Raw genomic sequence first — 25,974 nt, forward strand, 5'->3', positions numbered from 1 at the left:
TTTGGGGATTTTTAATATTTCGATGGCGTGATATTTATCTAAAGTTGTATATATGTGTATAACTCATTCACTTTTTTATAGTTTAACAATTTATGGAATCAATTAGAAATGTTGACTTATAACATCTTCAGTTATTATGTGAAAAAATAAGATTTTATAGCAACCGAGGCAGTAAATCGTCACACACAAACTTTTGAAGCAAACAATAAAAAAACGAACAGTAATGTTCATAAGTGCGATCAAAAAATGCATCATTCTGACAAACATACATATCTTACATATAAGGATTGTTTTTTTGGTGAATTCGAAATATCATAATGATGTTTGGGGCGATGATATTTTGATAATAAAGTCCCAGATCATTATCTGATGTACATTACGTCTTTTGAGCGTGTCATGATCAGGGTTTATTGAACAACCTTTTCGTTCTTCACAATATCTAAAAATTAGTACTTTAACCAAAGACATATCTTTTGACGTCGTAACTTTTAACATTAAATACACATTTTTTAATAAACAAGTGACTATAATTACTAAATATTAATTCATTCCTCGAAACTGCCAATAATTATTGATTGCAAAAGCGTTTAACAGCTTAACATCACAGACTATAGTAATCTCGAACACTCTTTAAACAAATAATTACACTAGCATTACTTTAAACATTACTTTTGAGAAAGTTATGCAAAAATATACAAAGATGAAGAAAAAACAAACGAAACACAGCAATTATTTACTCCCGTAATGTCGATTGTCGTCGCTGAAGCATTAAACCATTGAACCGGCCAACAAGTTTTCCAGTCACTTGTTGCGCATGCGTGAAAGAAAAAAAACGTTGGTTGACAGTGACAGGCCTGTTGTTGGATAAACGTCTTGTTACTGGTTTCCACACGTCATGTTTGTTCCTTTTTGTTTTGCTTTGCAACAGACAAGCCATGCAGAAACCAGTTAAATGGAAAACTTAATAAAAGAAAATTCATGACCGGCGAGACAAATCACCATGACACAAACTTAAATTGCCTTTTTACAAAGTATTGCTAAATAGCAGCAATGAATATTATTAATAAAATGAAAAGGAAAGAAAAAACTGGCCTATGTGAATAAACTCTTTTTGTCGGGATGCATTGGCTGTGGGAAACATTTTTCGTCACTTTCTTTATTTCGGAGAAAGGAACTCAATATTTATGTGATAAATGGCTTAACAAATGCTGATTTTATTGTTCTTGAAGAAAAAGAAAATACATATTGATGTATCTCTCAACAGGGTTTCAAATAAATAAATGAGAAATTTGTATTAGCTTGTTCAAATTGTTGATGCGATGACACCGCATCCAATATACTAAATAATTTAGGTTGGAAATTCATTCACCCATAAATGTGGATTAAATGTGTTTGCAATAGAAATATGTATTCTTTAGTATTATCGTAGTTTTCTTCAAAATTAAGATTTTTTTTTTATTTTTTGGGAATTTTTAAATATTTATAAAAGGTATTTGAAATATTCATTAGAAAATCAGTGTAATTACATAAATAGAAAATATAATGGCAGTATGTAGCCAGAGATGGCTCGACTCCGACTACGGAATCGATTTTTTACAACTCCGGAGGATTCGGTAAACATTTCGAAACGATCATACAACGGCCATTAAAGTGCAAATGTGCGAAAAAATAAGTTTCTGAGGGAGTTAACCGAAGGATTGTACCGATATTGTCCACTTTCAATCCGGATTTTACTATAGCATTTCCAAATTAAATGAAACCTTTTCCAAATTGAATGAAACTTTTTCCAAATTGAATGAAACCTTTTCCAAATTAAATGAAACCTTTTCCAAATTAAATGAACCCTTTTCCAAATCAAATGAAACCTTTTCCACATCAAATGAAACCTTTTCCAAATCAAATGAAACCTTTTCCAAATTGAATGAAACCTTTATTTTTATTAAAAGAAAAAAGCCAGAATATGTTGAAAAGAGAAAGAAATAAAAAATGATATGGGTTTTCAACGATTTTTTACTTAAATTCTAATCTTAAGTAATGACATAAAAGTGTACCTTACTGCATGCTTTGCTTCCTTGAACTTAAACATTTCATAAGTGTTGGGCATCACTTAAGGTTATAGCGAAATAATGCTAAAGAGAGAATTAAGGGTTAAAAAGTTGCTAATAATAACAGGGGCTAATTGTATTACATTATGAAGTGGTTCACGATTTTCTGCTTGTGAAATTTTCAATGGACATACATACTCATTACATAATTGGAGCAGTCCTGTTTATTGACCTGTTGGTTACTATGCTCAATCACGTCAACGATATTACGATCTATTGTCTGATCGCGTATTTTTGAAAATACATTTACTTTTGGGTTCAACATTGCTGAATATGGCACTCAAAATTTCAAATTACACCGGTTTAATTCTATCATTATGTGTATTCGTTTACTTATTAAGCTATTGCATACAAATTATCCTAAAAAAACTTTCAAGAATAAAATTGTGTGCCAAAGTGGTACTACGCGATCGGACAATAGATCGTAATACCGTTGACGTGATTGGGCACAGTATCGAACAGCTCAATCAACACGACTGCTCCAATTATGTAAGGACCATGTCCATTGAGAATTCCCCAAGCAGCAAATCGTGAACCACTTCATTAGGTACTACAATTAGCCCCTGTTATTACAATGTGAACCGAAATCTTGGGGCAGAGATAATTCTTATTGGGGATGAAAGCCCTTGGTGAGTATATTAAGAATCCTAAAGGACAGATCCGCCGTGAGTCAAACTTCCGAGTTATGGCGTGATTAATTTTTTGGTGAAAACCCTAAAACAACAATTAACAAAGATATAACGTTAATTTCAGATGCCTTCTTCAGCAGAAACTTAATCAGGCCATAACTCGGAACTTCGACTCACGGCTGATCTGTCCTTCGGGATTCTTAATATACTCAAAAAGGCCATTCATTCCCAAAAGGAATTATCTCTGCCCCAGATTTTCGCCTTTATTTTGTTCACAGTGTTATTAGGAATTTTTTAAAACTAAATTTTCTCTTTAGGATTATTTCGCTATAACTTTAAAAATTATGAAATGTTTAAGTTCAAGGAAGCAAAACATGCAGGGAGGTACACTTTTATGTCATTACTTAAGATTAGAATTTAAGTAAAAAATCGGTGAAAACCCATATAATTTTTTATTTCTTTCTCTTTTCAAAATATTCTGGCTTTTTTTCTTTTAATAAAAATAAAGGTTTCATTCAATTTGGAAAAGGTTTCATTTGATTTGGAAAAGGTTTCATTTGATTTGGAAAAGGTTTCATTTGATTTGGAAAAGGTTTCATTTAATTTGGAAAAGGTTTCATTTAATTTGGAAAAGGTTTCATTCAATTTGGAAAAAGTTTCATTCAATTTGGAAAAGGTTTCATTTAATTTGGAAATGCTATATATTCAAAATTTGGAACAAGTCGGTTTTTTCCTTTGAGAGTAATCGTGTTCTATTGTGATTCATATGTGGTTCCTTAAACACGTAAAATACATCCGCAAAACATTCGTAGTTTATGATGTTTTTATGAAAAAAAAAAAAACATATTCATAATACGTTTTCTAACTTCCCTAAAACTAAATTCTTTTTCTGGTATTTTTAATATCATTACCCTTAATTCATATTGAGTTTAACTAATGTTGTGAGTATTTGTGAGTCTCGATATCGTCACCATAAATGCTTAAAGTCGTAACTAACAAAATAATAATTTTACTGCAGAAGCAAAAAACGCTATAAAATGAAAAACTGTTTTATGGAATATTAATCTTATGAAGGCGCGTATATGGTAGGGTGTCCAAAAAACCGGGTTTTCCAAACAAAACGGTTTTCGGTTTACCGAAATTTTCAATTTTTTTCAAAACCCGGTTTTCAGTTTTCAAAAATTTTCAATACCGGTTAACCGGTCTAAACCGGTAATGCAAAATAGGTTCAAAATTGCTCATAATTGATAAATATTTTATTAAAAATGTATGGCAAGGCGTAAATTAAGAATAATGACTTCCTTATTGAAAAACGTATGAGTAACGTCATGCAAATTACCGTTAGATATTACGTATACGCAGTTTTTCATACATCAATTGAACTAGATTGGGAGAACTATACATTTTACACAAAATATTTTTCAAATTGAAAGGAATCTGACACATACAACTTTACCCGAACCTTGTGTTAGTTAAGTTTACTTTACTTTCAAGAATAAAATTTTAATTAAATTTAAAAAATATTACTATATTTTCAAAACCGCTTAACCGATACCAATAACCGGTTTTTTCGGTTAACCGAAAATTACGTTTTTGGCGAAAGCCGGTTTCGGTTTCGTAACTCAAAACCGGTTAATCGGTTTTTGACACCCTGGTATATGGGACATTATCAATCATATACGAAGTCATTACAACAAAATCTGAAATATTATCCCATTTTCTGAAATGCGACTTCGGGCATTTATAGTGACGATATACATATTTTTTAAATACAGTTTATGAAGAAAAAAAATCCAACTGCACCCATCCGCTACCCGGTAAGTTATTCCCCTTATACCACGCCTGTAAAATCGACAAAATTCCGAAAATCGGGATATGGGGGCCATACCAAAACTTGGGCCTATGTTGAACATTTGTTACGAGGAGGTAATTTGTTCTGTCTGAACTCAAAATGCACTCTTATTACAACTAAATCGGTTGGGAAATTTGACTAAAATCGTCAAAATACCAAGAATCGGGCGGTACCTTTATATGGGGGCTATGCCTAAATGTGGACCTACATCCACTTAATTTCTTTGATCTATCTTTATACATCAATATAAACCTGTATTAAAATTTTCGAGGCGATAGTGCAATTTTGGTCCTCCTTTCCATACAAGTGGGACCACTGTGCATTGCCTGAAACGATATACACAGGTGAGAATCGGTTCAGATTTGGAAATTTCTGCCATATACATCTTTGTGTTTATTTCAGCTTTAGTCCATATTTTGTTGTATTCAAGTATTTGAATAACAACAAAATGTTTTACAGTGGATATGAAATTGATTAGTTGTTTTACCCCCGCTTATTGAAGCAACACACTATGTTCGTATTCTTTGCAATGCAAAGACGACATAAAAACAGTGGTGGATATAAAATTCTTTAGTTCGACTCAAATTGTAGGGTAATCAGTTTTAGGGCCATATAGCAAATTTCTCATTTTGTTTAATTTGCTGGATGGGCTTATTGACCTGTTTATCGATACAGAGTCGGCGGAAAAGGGAACTGATGAAGTTGTTTGGTGACAACTGAAACTATAGTATTCCCGACCCTCCGCCCGCAACTAATCAATTTCATATCCACTGTAAAACATTTTGTTGTTATTCAAATACTTGAATACAACAAAATATGGACTAAAGCTGAAATAAACACAAAGATGTAAAATTCTGCAGTCCAACAATAAAAAACGCCAACAACAATTTCTGCCATATATATATTTTCGCCCGATTTCATGTATTTGGTGCACCAATTGCAATGCAATTTGGAATGTGTAACGGAATTTGGTATAGAAATAAATTTGGTAAATTATATTGAAACCGAATATGATTTCCATATAGCTCTCAAATATATTTTCGCCCGATTTGAGGTATGTGGTGCACTAAACCACCTAATTTGTCAAATTTTTATGAAATTGGGAATGTGTGACGGAATTCGGACTAGAAATAAGTTTGATAAATTATATTAAAATCGGTTCAGTTATGGATGTACCTCCCATATACATTTCCGACGATTTAAGGTATTTCGTGCACCAACCACGCTATGTATGTCAAATTTAGATGAAATCTGAAATGTGTAACGGAATTTGGTCTAGAAAAATTTTTGTTAAATTATATTTAAATCGGGTCAGATTGGATACAGCTCCGATATAGATTTATGCCCGATTTTAGGTATGTGTGTTCGATATGTATGTCCAATTTCGATGAAATTTAAAATGTGTGACGGAATTTGGTCGGGAAATAAGTTTGCAAATTATGTATGTATATTGAATTCAGATTTTGTATTTAGGGTGCTACCGGAAACTTTAGTGGCGTTCGAAACTTATTGTAACATATAAGTACGGCTGCTCATACAACTACAAACATATTTTGTTATTGTGTTGGTTTTGAAACACAAACATTTTGATAGTTTTCCAACATACCGTTCAGTCTGATTTTATAAAATTTACGAAAAATAATTAGTATAAATACATTCTTTAATTACACGGATAAGCTAATAATTACCATAAACATTCATTATTTTCAAGAGAATCAAGTTTCGTTTATTCTCCAGTGGCTACACATGAATTTATAATTCAAATATGATGTTTTTTTCGAGTAATGTTGGTTTGTTGGGTTGTCTTGTGTAATGGAAAAAAAAATTGTGTATTGAAAATTTTCATTTCAAAAACAAAAGCTCTCTTTTTTAATTGTGTGAGTGAGTAAATTGACACACACCGACAGCAGAAGGGCGCCCTTTGAGCAGCTTTGATATAAGTGACCCTAATCGATGTTTTCTACCATCATTCATTAATTTTGTTTATTGTTATTGAAGGGCATGCATAGTGGATCCACTTGAGTGGAGAAAGTTGCCAAAATTATTTCCAGTGTCATATTTGTAAAAAGAATTCTTGGCCTTTCCACAGATGCCAATTATGATAACATACATGGTAGAATAACAAATTGTACCCTAACATATCTATAGAAACCATATTCTACGGCAGCTTTAGACTGTAACATTAGATGGCAGCTCATATTAATACTGGATAATATGAAACCCAAGACATACATTGGAAAATCAATCCCGAGGTGGGCATCATGACTAAAACCTTAAATCAAATTTAAGTATATGATCTAATTGTCACTAAAAACACACTAAGAAAACATACTGCTAACTGGAATTCCACAAACCATTAAAACACTATTAAAAAAAAAAAAAAAACAAGTAAGAAAAGTCTATAGTCGGACGGAGCCGACCATGGGATACCCTATACCACTTTCCCTGGACAATCGTTCTCCACGGAACTTCTTTTCAATGATTGTGGAAATTTAATTATCAAATATCAGAGATGTAATGTATAATACCTATGACCAAAACCAAAAAGTTATCTAGGATGACAAAGACATTTTTGTAGCAGGAAAGGAAAATTTGGTTCACACAAACTAAAATGTAATGAAACCCACTTATGTAGTACTACTACTTCCGATGTTTAACCGCTACGTTATTGAAATTTTTACCAATTTCACACAAAAGTTTCAGTCCATTAAACCCGCTAAGTATTATCTGATCTTCACGTTGGTTTGTACGCTTCATCTTCATTATAAACTCAAACTTTGTTTAAAATTTTGGGGGTTATTATTTTGACCTACAGAGCCGCTACAAAATTGGTTAACATTTTGTTTTTGGTCCATTTCATCTCCTGAACATTTCACGATCATCACCAAAAACTAATCATTTCTATTCTGGCCCGAACCCATCCTCCTTAAAAAATTCGTTACAATCGGTCCATAATTGCGGCCTTAAGCTTGTTTACAATTTTTAATGGACGGACACACATCGCTAAATCGCTTTATCTCGTCGAGATATGAATTTTGGCATACCAAATAAGGGGTCTAGGACGAATATTTCGTGGTGTTACATAAACTTTTGGAGAGACAATATGTAGCATGGGATAAAAATGTGGTTCTCTACACAGAACCCAATATATATTAGGCAGTAGGCCCGTTATCTAGCAACCCTTTGTTGCAATTTACATCAGAGGAAAGGTCAGTAGTTTTTTTCCATATGTAGGCTACTTTGCGAAATATATATGTCCTCAAGGAATTCAAATATCGACCAAAAATAAAATTTTTATATTTTTCATACAAAAGTAATGGTCCATTTCACCCGCTAAAGAATATCAGATCATCATTCAAAATTGTAGGCATCTTTTTGGACTATACTCTTACCCGGTGCAAAATTTCGTGACTATTGATGTATAATTGCGACTTCTAGCGAGTTTATTATTACACTACAAACAAATAACGGAATATATTGGTCTGTAACTCTGTTATCTGATCATGCACACCAACATAATTGGCATCAATTGAAAGGTCAAGCGTTCCACTTTCAAGTATATCTCACTTGTCCGGAATGCCACTTCCAGGAATGAAGATATAAGCTGTATATTAAACATTTTCACACAAAAGTTTTGGTCCACTTAACCCTCTAAATATTATGCGATCGCCATCTCAAATTGCAAGCTTCTCCTTTGTGATATACTCTTACCTTATTTAAAATTACGCGTTGATCGGACTATTATTGAGACCTACAGAGCCGCTAGAAAATTGCATAAATATTATGTTTTTGGTCCATTTCACCCGCTAAATATTTCACGATCAATATTCTATTCTGATCTGAACCCGACCTCCATACAACATTTCGTGACGATCGGTCCATAATTGCGGCCTGGAGCGTGTTTACAATTTATAATGGACAGACGGACGGACGGACGGACACACATCTCAAAATCGCTTCATCTCGTCGAGATATGAAGATTGGTATGCCACATTGGGGGTCTCCGACGAATATTTCGCGGTGTTACATGAATTTTTACCAAAACAAACTTATAATACCCTTTTCCACATTGTGGTATAGGGTATAATAAGCTATTACCTCATCATTCAAATTCCCTTGTAATATTTTGCAATACGTATTAGTTTCGCGATATTTTGAATATATTTATTTGCACGTAAATTGTAAGTGTAAAATTAGTCAAATGTTCCAACTTTTGGAGCTATTCTTAAGAAGAACGCATTCGAATGACACAAAATATATTTTTAAAAATTCTGTCATAGCTGTCAGAGTTGCCAAATGTTATACCAACAATTTGACATTCAGTTTTTTAGTTTTGGCCAATGGCTCAAAACCACTGTGCCATGTGGTCATACCTTGTCGCGCTATATGGCGGTAATATTACGTTATAATTTTCAAGCACATCCTCCAGTGCTTACAAATCACCTTATCTTAAAAATCTCGTTAATCCAAGATTGAAAGCTCTACTTAGGGTGCTATCACAGGTTATCATGTGTCTACTTGCTATTAAGAGGAACTTAAACAAATCCTGAACTTTGGCATTTATCAACCCCAACTTCCAACCCTGAAGAACTATGGGTTCACATGAACCTCGTCAAGCCATGATTCATTTTATTCGAATTTTTTTTTCGTAAATATGAATTACATTTTTCAAAGCTGATTGCTTTCTGACCACCATGGTAATTGGTTAGGAAAATTTCTCTTTCATTTCATGCAAATTTTCTTTTCAATTTCCCTTGAAATTATGTACAAAACAAAGAAAACACTGTATGTATTCAATCACGTTTAATCATTATTATCTTCGTATAACAAAAGTAATGTTTTTTCAATAAAATGTTCAATAATTCCTCTTTGTCATGACTGAAGTGGAAATTAAATGATTTTTTAACAACAAATACAAAAACAACATTGAGCTGAATTGTATTGTATTTCGTTTAACCAAATTTTCTCAGCCTTGAATTGCCATCAATTGAGTGAGCTAATGCCTTTTCGATGATGTTGTTCATGTGTGAAGTTTATGGTCTCCGATGGATGAACATGAATTCGAAACTGTATTCGAAATATTATTAGAAGCACTTCATTATGAACAAAATAGTAAAGATGCAATTAGGCAATTATTTTCCACAATAAATTTACCAAAAGTTTGGTTCGATTTGTAGGAAATCTGTTTAATGTGTGCAGTTCAAACATATTTACGATTTGTATTTTGACATTAATTGCAATTATTATTTAATAGAAATAGAAACATGTTTTTTGCAGTTTTGTTCTCTCGCGTAATTGGCTTGCCATAAAATATTAAATAACATTTTTCTACAATGTTGTAATAAATTATCGATTATTCGTTCGTTCACTTGCTATTTCTCACGGAACACAGACCCAAAGTCGTCTGGAGCAATGTACTTTCATAACAATTGGATCATTTGCGTAAATAAGTAATAATTCGGAATTATCGGAAATATTTTATAAGCGATATAATTTTCATTTTTCATTTGTGGCTGTTGAATGTTTTACAGGCAGAGAAATAAAGAATATTAAGAACCAATAAATATACATGCATGTATAGAGTAGAATAGCGATAGTTCGTACCCCGATAAATTGTTGCTTAGTATTTTACCCCCATAAATTACCGACCCCTTGTATTACGAATCATCAGAATTCTATATATAGAAATATATACAATGTTTTTAAGCAAATTCCTTTAAAATAGCAAAACAAATATTCTACATATGCCCGTCAACTATGATGGCCTTTTTAAATGTGATAAATTAACAAAGAAAATATGATTAATTGGCTTCAGTTTTGTAAAGTTCTTTAGCTACAAAAAAGAAAAAAAAAACGCAAAAAGATCACTGAACCATTTCCTTAATTACAATTTTTCTACTACATTGTACATTCATAGCTATTTATAATACTTCTATAAGCCACATGGTTCCAAGTCCAAAAACAAATGTTTATTATTTGTGCTCATTTCTGTTGGGTTTCATTAAGCACCAAAGCAACTGGTCAAACATCAAACAAACTATACGACCCAAATTATGTAGCCGGTCTATCAATAAACGAATGAAGTCAGTTACTTATAGGAACACGTACGTGTTCATTAGGGTTATGACTTTTTTACAACCACGTATCCCTTTATTACTTTATGGAGGAGTATTCAAGCATTTGAGAGCTTTTGGGCTGTCATTCACAACTATAGATAATTCATCAATCCCGCAGCAGCGTGTTCTTTCGTACCGAATTGACCCGAAACCATAGTGTTTCGGCCAGCAGCTGCCAACCCAGCATCAAACCTTTACTTATACGTAGGTTCCTATGCTGCTACAACAACAACATATAGTTCTTCTAAATCTTTGGCGAGGAATTGGTAGTCAATTGTCGATGATCAGCCCATGAGTAAGAAATGAATGAACAGATTTAAACGGGGTACACACGATCAGTTTTGACTGTCGATTTTTCGGAATTATCGATAACTGTCCAACCGTCCAGCCACCACAAAATATATTGCGGTTGCCTGATGACTGACAAAAATGAACGACCACACTGGCAAGCAACCGATTAGTTGAGCAAAACTGACAGTCAAAACTGATCGTGTGTACCCCGCTTTACGCAACCTGTTTCGGGTTGCAGACATCAGAATAAACGTGATAAAAGTTAGAATGGTACATTAGAGATGTTTGGAATCTGTTTTAAGTTTACAAAAGTGATCCAGCCGCCAGTCGTCTTAATCAGTTTATTATTGCTGAGCCATACTTTCAATTGATCATAGACAAATCTTGCACAAAGAAGTATTCGATGTTTGGTGATTTAGCCGACACAGGGAGCTCATCGTCCATGAAAAATCGAAGGACGCAATCTTGGGTGCGAGGTAAGCTTTCTCTTCGAGCATTTGCTGCAGTCAAACTACAACGCCTATCTTTTTTCTAGTATTCACGCTTGTTGTAGCGGCAACAACCGTCACCTGGGGATCTACCCCAAGGGTTGAACTCATCTAAGACATTTCGGAGAGATTCTGCTATTGTTTGAGCATTACCATCTTTCAATTTGAACGCAGATAACTAAATTCCTTTAGATATATCAACGTTTTGCTTTTTCTGCACCGCTCGTACTCTTCCCGAAGTTTTGTTAGATTTGCCTGAATTGTTTGTTTTATGTGGGACATATGCAGGAAGTTGATTTAATAAATACAGTAAAAATCTCATTGCATTTAGATATACCTTTGGAGGATTTAAATGACAGTCAGCTGATTTTTGTTCATAGCACAATTACCAAGGTATATGCATCAGCCCATCGTCGCAAAAAAACATACGGCAAATTACAAATTTATTGTTTAATATTGAATATATTAGCACATTATGCTACTAATGCTAACTAATGAGCAAAAAATGAATTATTTTATTTTTGTTATAACAATTCACCGATTCATCTACCTTGTTACATGTGCCAGTTTGCAACTTTTTGTATTTTCTAGCAACATGTTGCATAAAACAGAGTTGTATACAAGGATTTATGCCGGATTTAAAACAAATCCACTCAATACGTGGATTTATTTTTGTATGGGAAATCTGGTAGATTTTGGACGGATTTAGCAAATAAAACCTGATAATGGGATAAATCGGGCTAATGATGTCATATCTAAATGACCTATTATGCTCTATATCAATTAGAGCGGTCCTTTCTGCCGCTCTTCGGCAGTGGACTGAAGAAATTTTAAACGTCCAATGACGTGTATCTTCTGGATGATGCGACTCCATTCACTCGGTGGTGCTTCAACAATTGCCACGTTGTCTCTTCTTGATAGCGTTTGAAACTGGACTATTCTTTGTCCAGGTTAATCTAGCTCCATCTCCTGGTCTTGGAATGTAGCTGTTTCGATTTATTATTACCACAAAGCTTTTAGAGTTAGTTGAGTAGGTTTTGTAGGACAATGTGCAGTTTGTAGTGCGAGCCTGTACCACATGCTGAGCAGATGTTTTGCACGGTGTCATCAATCCTTGCCCTATAGGAATTTAAACGACCCATTGATTTTCTTCAATTCCTATAAATGTGGAATGCACTCTGAGGACCGCATTCACACGATAATTGTTTATGTAATATGCGAATTCGTCTGTGTGAATGCTATTTAAAACTGCTTGATAGGTTTGCTGATTTAGGCTCTATAGGATCTCTTATAGCGTTAGACATCTCTCTCCCTCTCTTTAGACCATGGAAATCCCTACAGACATGCGTGGGTGAGGGCGTCCATCATATGGTGATTAAGATGACTCTCACGGTAACACCCGAGAAAGTACTGTAACCAGAGCATGTCATCGTGTTTTGTTATTGGAAGAATTTCGTCTCCTCATGAAGATGGGCCACTAATGATATGAGAAGGCACCCTGTTGTAGTTCTAAAGGCGTCATTCTGATAAGTTTGAATATTGTTCCATCGCGTTGGTGCCGCATAGCTTGAGCTTGAACTTGTTCCTACATCTTAGCTTGCCGCATATAGCTGTGACATGCGCTGATCACATGAACATACTGTCATATGTAGACAGCGGAATTTTATGCAACCCCTATTTTTGGTCCGATTCATGTCAAATTTTTGGACTGGGTATATTTTTGGCTTCTAATTACATTGCAATCGAAACATATGACATATGCAAAATTATGCAAAATGCATAAATTTTTGCATATGCAAAATTTATGCATTTTACATATTTTCTTATGCAACAAATATTCCAATAATAGGTACAAAAATGTTTGTGTGTACAATTTTTCTGTTTAAAATTCTCTTCAGACAAGTCAATAAAATAGAGAAATGTATAACCACAGCCACAACCGGGGAAAATCGGGAGGTATCATTCTATGGGGGCTATAGGAAGACGTGGACCTATGCCGACAAATTTCAGGTGGAATGTTGTTGTGGAAGACTAAATACCAATTTTCAGAAATTTCTGTGAGATATTGAGGCTACAACTTTCAAAATACCGAATATCGGTAGGTACCGTTCTATGGTTGCTATATGAAGACGTGGACCTATTCGGACAGATATCAGTTGTAAAGTTGCAAACCCTTAACGAAGACTTAATACCAAATTTCAGCCATTTCGGTGGGATATTTAGACCACAAATCCTTGAATATATTTTTGCATATGGTAATGCAGATATGTACAGATATGTCAAAATATGCACGATATGCAAAATATTCAAAAATTTCTGGGCCTAATGCGTTTTATTTTGTAATAAAACGAGTTTCTGTCTAATCAGATTTTCTCTACGACCATCCTAAGCATATATGCATTTGCATAGGATTCCGCTGTCTAGTCATATGTTACCCCAAGAATCTTGGGGTACTTTATGCTCATCTTAGCATATGTTCATTAGGGTTATGACTTTTTTACAACCTCATATCCCTGCAACATAGTGTAATGAGTTTCTACATAAGATTACATAAAATCTTTATTATAAGGTGATTCGGTGAGAAACGCTTACGCACAAAATGATTTCAAAATTTTAATTTATGGGCAATTTTTGAAGTCCCTGTAAGCAGATATATAATTGAAGAAAAAATTTAGAGCCACATGAGATAACCAAACTGACATAACATTTGTTTCTCACTAATTTTCTTTAATTCTGAGAATCATAAAAATGTCGTAAAAGCTTTTTTAAAGAATAATTTTTTAACAAAGAAATCAATTTTTTTTTTAATTAGTTGCGTATGACCTTTTTCAATATTTGAATGGAATAAACGTTATTTTAGTAATTAGTAGGCTTAAGTTTATTCATTCGAGAAAGGTGGAGGTTAAACACTTCTGGAGAAATCAAACCACCTTGGTGAACTCCTATTTCACTCTACGGGGTTTCGACTTCTTTCGGAGTACGCCTGCATTCCACATTATCATACGTTCCTTATTGATTATCATACGTTCCTTGACAGTATCATTAGGGATATGTTGCTTATAAAACCCATGCTCATGTAAAAACCTTTGTGAAAATCAGCTCCGATAGGATTGCTCAAAAAGGTAAAAAAGCAACAGTCTGTTTAGCCAACTCTAAATTTGAAAAGAAGTCATTCCTCAGAATCTAACATTTGGCAGATTTCGGGGGATTTTGTCAATTAATTTGGAATTTTAATAAGGTAAATAAGGTTTTCTCAAGGATACGACTAGCACCTATGAACCTTCCGACAAAAATCAATCGGGCATGTTCTGACATTCACCTCTGCACCTCACGTGTATCGAACACACCTAAAGCTGTTCTGCAACACACTTTACACCTAGTTGAGGTGTATTCCTCACACCGAAAATTTTGATGGCGAGAGCTGAGTGAATCCTTATTTTTTAAAGAAACTAATTGAAAATTTCTACAAAAAACTGCATAGGACTAACATTTAATTTGTTTTGTATGAGCGTTTAAAAAAATATTTAATTTTCTTAACAAAACATGATGTAAAAATGTATTTTTTCTTGAAGTACTAAATTCAACATGTATGTAAATGTCCCTTGGAATATGCTAATGTTTTTCTTCCGATTTCGGTACGAATTCGGATCGATATGTCGGAAACAAATTTACCTTCGCACAGCAACCACCTTTTGTACATATCAACAAGCAACATTTTGGTTTGTTGTCGAAAAACAAAATGGTTGGTTATAAAATTCGCATATACAATTTTGAAATATTTTAAATATAAATGCAACATATAATAATCCAAGGTAGTGCTAATATACTCAACATATTCGTACACAAGGTTTACATTGTTCTACCATAACTACAAAATGATAACAGTGAAAACCATTAGATACATTTGAAATTACAATCTTCCAATAAAAAAAGAAAAATTTATGAATAAACAAGTAAAAAAGTATCAGTCGGCTTTGCCGACAGAGATATACCCTCAGCCTGTATATACTGAAACAGTTTTTTTCCCAAAAAACGTATGTATTTAGGGGTTTTGAAAAATATTGGGAATTTGAACCGACAAAAATGTTCATTAGGATTAGGAAGGAATGAATCTACATTGACCATTATGGAAGTGGATCTCCAGCCGCTACATGTGGTGCTTTAGGGGGCTTTTACACCCTTCGGGATGTTTGCTCAAGAAGTATGGACTTGTCCCTGAAAAAACGTTTACCATCGTAATTGAGGCAGCGCATGCAAGTTGCTTCAACAAAAATCAAAGTGATTCGATAGCAGGTCTTAAGTGAACTTATCCGAAATTTTGTGTGGGAGGTACCGGATGGAGTGGACAAATATAGTTCATATTTGAACATGATCTATATCTAGTAGATATATTAGGATGTGTAAAGTATGGACCAATTCCGCAACTCCCTTCAAGAGTTACCGTATGAACAAATTTTCCGAACATTTTTAAACTTTTGTGGGGGAGGTACCTGAAGAAGTGGACCGATATGGCTTATCCTCAAACGTAAACTATGTTTGGACAAAATATTACTAAGGCCAAATTTTGGACCGAATCGCAGATCCGTTCTAGAGTCACACGGTGTCATAGGGGTTTTTTTTTGCAACTTTCAGGCTATTTTCTCAGGAACTATGGACTTGCCCCTAATGAAACTTGTACCGTCGTATGGACGGCAGTGAATACAAGTTGCTAAAACAAAAATCAGAGCGATTCGAGAGATGGCCCTAAACTGAACTTTTCCGAAATTTTGTGTGGGAGGTACCCGAAGGAGTGGTCCGATTGAGTCTATATTGAAACAGTATCTAAGTCTGGTACACATTTTACGATGGGCAAGTATGGACCAAATCGGTTACTCCTTTCCAGAGTTATCGTGCGCACAAATTTTCCGAACATTTTCGAACCTTTGAGGGGGAGGTACCGGAAGGAGTGGACCGATATAGCCCATCTTCGAACTTAAACTAAGTTTGGGCAAAATATTACGAAAGCCAAAATTTGAACCGAATCGGTCCATCCGTTCGAGAGTTATCGTGCGCTCCAGCCAACCAGACAGACAGACGGACATTGCTCAATCGACTCCAAATTGTCTGAAACACATTTCGTCCAAACATATTTGGGGTCTAAAACCATTATTTCGATGAGGCACATTTTGCCCGTATGAAAGTGTATATACCCTCGTTAGCATAAATGCTGAGGGTATAAAAAGAGGCGTCAGAGAAAAATGTTTTCCTTCGATATTCATACGACATTATTCCAAAATCGTTCAAAAATCTGTACGAATATTCGGAGGAAAAAATTCGAATTCCGAATTTCCCAAGGATTTTCTTCCGATTTCGTTCCGAATTCTGACCGAAATCGATCCGATTTCCCTCCGACATTTCGTTCCGAAATTATGTCCACCACTTCATACAACTTTCGTTAAGATATCGTTACGATTTCGGATCCGAAATCGGACAAATCGTCCCAAACTTGCTTCCGATATCGTTACGATGTCGGAACGATTGGAATACACGCATGTGTATTCGTTGATGCGCCAACACAGACTGATATTTTTCATTGTTAATGATAAAGTATGAAAGCTCTAATAAAGCTTTCCGAAGTTCTTTCGTGAGATATGAAAGCTCTTTTCACGTGAAATACAGAACAGCAATTGCTTTCACAGGTGAAGTGCATGTGTGATGTGAAATGGATACACGGTGAATTCCAGAACATGCCCGAATAAAATGCAAGTTTTATTTATTGGCAGTAGGTATCTTTCAGTTCCCTGTAAATAAATTGCTAAAATCCGAATTTTTTAACCGACATTGTCCATTGTCAAACTTGCTTTAAGTTTCTTAGAAGTATTACGACGTGCAAAGTTGAAACGTAATTGGTTATTCCCTTTCGAAATTTATTGTGGGCAAGTATAAAAATCAGAAGTCATAATGTTAAAGAAAAAATAATGTTATCTGTATGGTCAGTCCTATCTTCTGAGATTACAATATTTAGAAAGTCCCATATTTTCAGTTATTTTATTTTTCTGTTATGGTTTATGCAAATATCAGAGGCACACTCAAATCCGCCATCTTCGTCTCTAATAATTCGACATTATTACCCGTCACGAATCCAATTTTTTGTATTTCAACATTTAGATTATTTAAAATATAAAGAAAATTTTTTAAAATTAGGTCTTCACATAAAAAAAAACTTTTGCAAACAATAAAATAAGTTTGAAGGTCTTAAAAAATAAGAACAATAATAATGTTTAATGTATTTGTCTATGTTTAAGATTTTAGGAGAAAAATATAAAATTAAGAAAAAGTATATATATATATTATATATTTATATATTCTGTTGACGTGGATAGCTTAAGTTCGCAAAGACCTGTCATTCATTCATCCATCAAAAGTGTGCTAAATTAGTGACATATGAGACAATTGTTTTTACTTCAAACAAAGGAAATTAATTTATTTTTCTACGTATGTGCACAAATAAGTTTGTACATACATACATATGCATATATCGTCTGCTCCGTCGGAAAAGGTCGTAAGTCCACTTTTTTTGGAAATCGCGTTTTTGTTACAGGATGATAGTACAGGTCAAAACACGTCGTATGATACAAAGAAAATGGTAGAATGTCGCGTTTTTCTATATGTTTTGCCCTTGTCGGAAAAGGTCGTAAGTCCACAAAACGTACAAATTTGAGTACGAAAAGGTCGTAAGTCCACAGGAAAATGTATACTTTAAAAGAATACTACAGCTAATGTAGTTCAGATACAATGTTTTACGTCATCTATGGTTGGGGTACAATATAAAGAACTAGCCTACACCTTTGGGTGATAATCGGATGATATTTGGCGGAGCCTATGGAGCAAACTTTTGAACAAAAATGTGATAACTTCTATATTGCAACGAAAACTTACATTTTGAAATCTATTTTCCCCTATAAGTGAACTGATTATGAAAGATGGACTTCTGGCCTTTTCATTGATAGAAATTGGGATGCTGTATGTGTTCAAAAATTTGTAAAAATTTTTGAAAAATTGTAAAAAAAATTAAAATTTTTTACTGTTTTTTCTGTCGTATATCTTACTTAACTTTATCAACTGGTAATTTGTGTTTTCTTTTGGGACATTTCTTCACATAACGAGATTAGTTTGTATTCTGAATTCAATAAAGTAATCCCTTCTAACGGACGGGTAAATGCAATGTTTATATTATTAAATAATTCTGAAATAATAATTGATTGAAATGTTATTAAACTAAGAAGACATCATGGTTTTTGCGAACAAAGAGCAGTATTATTTTGGAATGGAATTAGACGATGGTGTAATGGGTCTAGTTCCCTATGGTTTTCACGGTGATTCTGAAAGCTCTGATGATAAACTTCCTAAACGCAGGAAGACAATTCATGCTGAAGATTATACATGGTTTGCAGACAAAAACAAAAGATGCAGTGAGTTGGGGCAGAAATACTTGGGAAGACAAAAAAGGACACTATTTGGGATTACAATGTAGCTAAGAAACCACGTACATTAACGGAATTAATCATGAAATTTAATTGAAAGAAAAGGTAGTAAGGCAAAATATAAAAGGTCGTAAGTACAACATGTCATCTTTTATATTAAATATTAGCCTAACCGGTCCACGTTGCTGGCCCTTGAAACAGTTTTGCATCGCAAATTAGTTGGGATATGCAAGTGAATATCAATAACAACTTGTTATACCCTCCACCATGAGTTGTATTGAATTTTACTTCAATTGGTTTCATTTCGTTTATGAAGTAGACTAAATACTAAATTTCAGCAAATTCGGTAAAACAATGTGGCTAACCTTCAAAATACCGAAATTCGGGAGGCACCGTTCTATGGGGCTATATGAAGGCGTGGACCTATATAGACAAATTTATGGACCTATAAAGACAAATTTATACCCGAAACGAAGAATAAATATCAAATTTCAGCCATTTCGGAGGAATATTGAGGCCACACCTTCAAAATACCGGAAATCGGGAGGTACCGTTCTATGGGGGCTATATAAAGGCGTCAATACCAAACATCCTAGAAGTAATAGAAACTTCTATACCGAATCACGAAGATCTATCTTAAAAATTGCGAGCTGTATCTTATTTTTAAAAAGACGGACAGACGTCATGGTTATACCGACTTAGAATTTTAATCTGGTCGGGTCTTATTGCTAAAATATGTACCCAGGATTGGGGACACGGAATCGTTCGTAAGATTTATATATAGCGCATTTTAAAAATAGGGCACAGGTGTAATCCGCTTCTCCGAAATTTAACAAAATATATAGCCTACTTTCACCAAGGGACATCCCTGTGCATAATCTGAAAATTACATGGAATAAGTACTTAGGGTCGGAGATTCAACAACCGTTTCCTCGAAAATTAATTTTCTGACCGATACTTTCATAACTTTTGCAAAAAAGCGTTTTTAAAAAAATAGGGCCTGCCCCCGCCCCTCCTAAATTCAAAAAAATATAAGGCCTACTTTCACCTCGGTTGTTCCTTGTATATTCTCTGAAATTTTCAAAAAAATCGGTTCAGCCGTTTTTGAGTCAATGCGGAACATAGAAACATACACACATTGTCTTTTATATATAAGACTTCACCCAAAAGTTTTGGTCCATTAAACCCGCTAATAATTATCTGATCACCATGTTAAATTGGAAGCTTATGCTTTGTCTCAAACTCAAATCATTCTTAAAATTTCGCTCCGATCGGAATATTACTGCGATCTACAGGATAGCTACAAAGTCGGGTAAAAATTGTGGGTTTGGTCCATTTCACGTCTTTCGATCATAACTAACATCTAATGGGGTCACTTCTGGTCGGAACCCGACCTCTCCATAAAATTTCGTTATATTCGTCCAAAATTGAGGCCTGGAGTTTTATTACAATTGTTAATGGATGGACGGACACACATAGCTAGATCGCTTTATCTCGTCAAGATATGGAAAAATGGCACGGGGAGGGGGTCTACGACGAATACTTCGCGATGTTACACGAATATTGAACAAAACAAACTTATAATACCCTTCCCACATTATTTCGTAAAGTATAAATATTTTATTTTAAAAACGTCCGTAAATTGTAGGAAAAGGTCGTAAGTCCCTACAAAAACACAAAACTGTACAAGGAAAAGGTCGTAAGTCCAAAGACATCCAATTATCTCCCAAACGCGACAGAATTTTATCAAACAAAGTACAGGTATTGAAGCGGAATAAATAAACGAAAAATACTGCCTTTACCACCATAATAAAATCTTTAATACAGAAAGCGCTGGAATGTTTTTTCTCCCTCCTGAAAAATTTATTGAGAGGGACTTACGACCTTTTCCGACGGAGCAGACGATATGACATTAATACAATATATAGACTTTCTTGAAATTTTTGGAAAAATGCATATCATGGTTATATGTATATACATCCACATATGTATGTATGGGAGCCACATGACCCGCAAACATGCTAGCTTCTGCATTACCAATAGTTAAAAAATAATTGTTTATTTTGTAAAAGTGGGGTGTGGAAGAAAAATACAAATTTGTGGAGTGTGGTGAAATTGAAAGTAAATTCAAATCAAATATTCTAAAAATATATATTTCATGTGAATGTCCTTGTTAAAATAATGGGTTTGAACGTTGCTTTGTAAGTTGTAAGGACTACCAAAAATTATTATTTTTTAACAGTTCATGTATAGCGGTGTGGAATACAATTCCACGTGATTATATATGAAATAAATAAAACATTTACCAATGTTGAATAACTACACTCAATACATTTTCGCGATTTATCACTTCGTCATACTTGACCGATTTCTTTTTCCCACAAATCACAATCACACGTCGTACATATATTTTATTGTTGTTGTGGTCATTTTAATTGTTAATACATTTTTCTTTCTTTCATTGCGTTGATGTACATAAAGTGAATGGCAATTTGTATGTTTTGATCATTTATTTCACCACATTTCAATTAACGGTAGCATTAATTTCGTTTTTTTCTCTTCTACTCATTGGAAATTAATTCTAATGGTCGCTTTTTGTGTCTTTATCTATTTTTAGGTACCGGAACATTTGGTCGAGTATGTTTGTGTCGTGATCGAATATCTGGAAAGTACTGTGCCATGAAATTGTTGGCCATGGCCGATGTTATACGCTTGAAACAAATTGAACATGTGAAAAATGAACGGAATATATTGCGAGAAATTAGACATCCTTTTGTTATAAGTTTGTAAGTACATACATACATTTTAGAAAATGAGGTATATATTGAGAAGTCATAATGATTAATTATAGTTTTTATTAATATCAGGGTGGTAAATATCAGGAAAATCCCTTCTATGATATATTCTTCAGAAACGAAGTGTTTTCCATTTGATAAAATTTTTTCTTCTGTCGGCACTAATTGGACAAAGACGTAGGGTTGACACAATGAATAAAGCCTATCAAAAACGGGTTAAAAACTGTTGCTTTAATTGTTCGCCATATATCTCCACAATTGTCTGAGTTATGCGGTAATGATACATTATTCTTTTAAACGAATAAATCAGTTTTTATTAGCTTGGAGGGTGCTCTTCAAAATGGTGAAAAATGAAGACACGTAAATACCGAAAATCAAGAGGTACGCATCTATGGGGGATATAGAAACCCGCGGACCTATACTGATTCTCTTCTAGAATATTTTATAACCCCATGGCAGACTAAATAACAAATTTCAGTCTTTCGGTGGGATATTAACGTCTCAACTTTCAGGATTACGAAAATCAGGAGGTACCGTTATATGGGGGCTATACCGACGAATTGCAGTCAGAAAGGCTTTTACCTCCAACAAAGACTAAATACCAAATTTCAACCATTTCGGTGGATTGCTGTGGCCACAACCTTAAAAATACAGAAAATTGGGAGGTACCGTTCTATGGGGGATAAATGAAGGCGTGGACATATACCGACAAATTTCTGGGGGTAAGTTTTATACCACAACAAAGACTAAGTATCCAATTTTAACCATTTCGGTGGTATAATGAGGCTAAAACCTTCAAAATGCCGAAAATCGGGTTGTACTTCTATGGGGGCTATATCAAAACGTGGACCGATGTAGCCCATTTGCAATAGAAACTTCTATACCAAATTACAAAGCTCTATCTTAAAAATTTCGAGCTGTATCTTGTTTTCAACAGACGGACGGACAGACAGATATGGTTATATCGACAATTTTAATTATAGCCTCCTTATTATGGTGGAGGGTATAAAAATGGATAGACCACCTGAAGCAATGTAAAATTGTTACAATATTAAGTAAATTGTGGGCAACGGTTAAAACACTCTCAAATCCGGGAAAGAATAATAATACAACGGATGTCACTTTCAATGGTATGATCTTGACAAATCTGAGGAGGTGTGCGAGTTATTTTAATCAGCAGTTTATAGAGCACCCCTCTCGGATTGAATAGGAGTTTGCTACGGCGTAAGAGAGCACTCTCAGCGAGGAGGTGCCATCTCAATATACGATAAGTCAATGCTGTGCCCACACGGAATCTCAATAGTAATGTTGTACCAGAAGTCTGGTCCCGCTTCTGAATCCAGAAAAGGATGCCAGCAGAGGCGAATCGTGCCTGCCGATTGTAGAGGCACTACTCCTCCGTATGATGAAAAGCCGTTTCCCAGTTGCCCAACACCAACATGGATTTTGGAAAATACACAGTACCCCAACAACATACACACCATGTTCACACCTATCAGTCGAGGACTGAAACAGAGCAGGCCGTCCGATTGAACAGTCTGGACCTACGTCAACCATACCAAGCTATTCGAGGAAATAGAGGAGACTTCCCTTCAACCTTGCTTGAACACTTTATTGTGCCAGAAGCCACAGAAGAATATTGGCAGATTATTCTCGTAACTAAAGGGATGCCAGCAATGGTAAATCGTATATGCAGATTTACCCTCTGTCGCCAGTTGTGAAGATTCTAAATGCGATATTCCTCCTCACGATGAGAAGCTGTGTACAAGTTGATATGGTTTCCGGAAAATGTATAGTACCACAACAGCGTTACATGCCATATCCCCACATATCAGTCGAGGTCTGAACAGGAACAGGCCATGCGACTGAACTGTCTTGACTGCATACCGTCAACAATGGCAAATTGTTCGAGGAGATAGAGAAGACTTCCCTCCAGCCGTTTTTTTAAACTTTGGAAATCAACTATATGCGTGGACGCCAGTCGTTCGTGGAATGCAGAAATAAGTACCTCCATGCATCGCTATATCTCCGGAAATTTTTGACTTTCACATTTCGGAAATTCAACGCCTTTTAGACGGCATAGATATTGTAACGTATGCGGATGATTGTTCGATGTTGTTGTTCGTCGATGGTATATTAACGAAATATATCGACATAGCTGACTAAGTACAGTTCTTCCATCTGAAGAATATAAAAATATCCGCAGTTACATCTATTGCCACACTGTTTACCACTTGGACGACTGAAATGAGGCCCAAACTAGACCAAAATATTGGGTGTGACGTTCGATAGCATGTTTAAGCGGTTGCGGCAAGATCAAGGTCCTCAACACACAGACTGACAGTTGACCTTCTATAAAGCAATAGGACGTTCTGTGGTAAGTTAAGCGGCGCCAGAGTGGTGTTCTAATGTTAGGGATACGCAGTGGATGAATATTCGAAACTTTCAAAATGTCGCTCTGAGGTCCAAAAGTACAAACGTACATACTTCCCCGTAGAGACAAGGGAGACTTCTCTCATATCAATGAGTGCACTCCGATTCATATTTGCTCAATAATATGGGATTTACTTTTTATAACCGAGTCTGAACATTTAGAGAATTTATACATTGTGAAGAGTATTTTGTCACCGTTGAACATTTGTAAAATCGAACCCGGAATGCAGTCTGAAAGAGTGTTTACCATTTCATAATGATGGCACCAAACAAACCCACAAATAGAAACCTCTTATCAACGAGCCTATCAGGCAGGTTTTCACACTGATGCAGTTGCACATACACCACCATCAATGTACAGGCCGCATCCTATCCTAGTGAAAATTGAGGATGTTCATTTTTTCCAAATGACCAGAAGCAATAGAGTTGGCTTCTGGTGAGAATCTGTTCAGGCTTGGATATAACTCCCATATACATTTTCCACCGATTTCATATATTTAATTCATCAAACACGCTATGTGTGTCCAAATTCAACGAAATTTGGTCTAGATATAAATTTTCCAAGTTATATCAAAATCGGTTCAGATTTGGATATAGCTCCCATATATATGTATGTATTTTCGACCGATTTCATCCACCAAACACGCTACATCTGTCAATTTTTGATGAAATTTGGAAACTGTGACGGAATTTGGTCTAGAAATATGTTAAACAAATTATGTAGAAACCAATTAAGATTTGGATATTGCTCCTACATATATGTAGTTTCGGCGAATTGGGGTATTTGATGCACCAAACACAAAATTGGACATGAAATTTGGAATATGTGAATATTTTTTTTTAAATATTTTTTTTTTAAATAGAAATTGGTTAATTTACTTTCTTCATAATAAAGTCATTGACTTCTGATGCTCAAATATGTTTATTTGTGAAAAATGTTAAATAATTTTATTTCTACCTCTTTTATTTTTTCAGAGAATGGTCCACCAAAGATGATTGTTGTTTGTATATGATTTTTGAATATGTCTGCGGTGGTGAATTATTCTCATATTTAAGAAATGCCGGTAAATTTAATAGACCCACATGTAAGTTATCAATTATCACTTGAATGAGAGAACACTTTTATTTACGTCCGATTGTTCGGCAATTAATTATATCCTAATAAAATGTGATTTTCTCTTTTTCTCGTTTCTTTCTCGGAACTTTTAGCAACCTTTTATGCAGCTGAAATTGTGTTGGCCTTAGAATATTTACATTCATTGCAAATTGTGTATAGAGATTTAAAACCAGAAAATTTACTCATAAATCGTGATGGTCATTTGAAAATCACAGATTTTGGTTTTGCCAAAAAGTTACGAGATCGAACCTGGACATTGTGCGGTACACCAGAATATTTGGCACCTGAAATAATACAATCCAAAGGACACAACAAAGCTGTCGATTGGTGGGCTTTGGGTAGGTGTTTAAAAATCCCTATCATCCATTAACAATTGTAGAATATTTTATTTATTTGAATTTTTTTGTTCATCTTAGGTATTTTAATATATGAAATGTTAGTTGGCTATCCGCCATTCTATGATGAAAATCCATTTGGTATCTATGAGAAGATTTTGGGAGGCAAAATCGAATGGCCACGTCACATAGATCCCTCAGCGAAAGACTTAGTTAAGAAATTGTTAACAAATGATCGAACAAAGCGTTTGGGCAACATGAAGGTCAGTATAAAAAACAATGGTTTTAATTTGTGTGCACATTTTAAAACTGACATACATATTATGGTGTATATACATTGGTTATTATTA

General features: G+C 34.6%; 1 protein-coding gene across 17 annotated transcripts in view; it reads left to right on the forward strand.

Moving 5' to 3' along the window:
- Positions 1 to 25,974, forward strand: part of Pka-C3 (Protein kinase, cAMP-dependent, catalytic subunit 3) — an 89,072-nt gene that overhangs the window by 34,931 nt on the left and 28,167 nt on the right. For all 17 annotated transcript variants that reach the window (XM_073979794.1, XM_073979795.1, XM_073979785.1 and 14 more), the window contains 4 exons: positions 21,562 to 21,730; positions 25,148 to 25,257; positions 25,382 to 25,627; positions 25,706 to 25,887. In XM_073979794.1, coding sequence (XP_073835895.1) covers positions 21,562 to 21,730; positions 25,148 to 25,257; positions 25,382 to 25,627; positions 25,706 to 25,887 — 707 coding nt within the window. The remainder of the gene's footprint in view (positions 1 to 21,561; positions 21,731 to 25,147; positions 25,258 to 25,381; positions 25,628 to 25,705; positions 25,888 to 25,974) is intronic.

This window comes from Musca autumnalis, unplaced genomic scaffold, assembly GCF_047663935.1.
Source record: "Musca autumnalis isolate F117 unplaced genomic scaffold, ASM4766393v1 scaffold_4, whole genome shotgun sequence".
NCBI classification, from domain to species: domain Eukaryota; kingdom Metazoa; phylum Arthropoda; class Insecta; order Diptera; family Muscidae; genus Musca; species Musca autumnalis.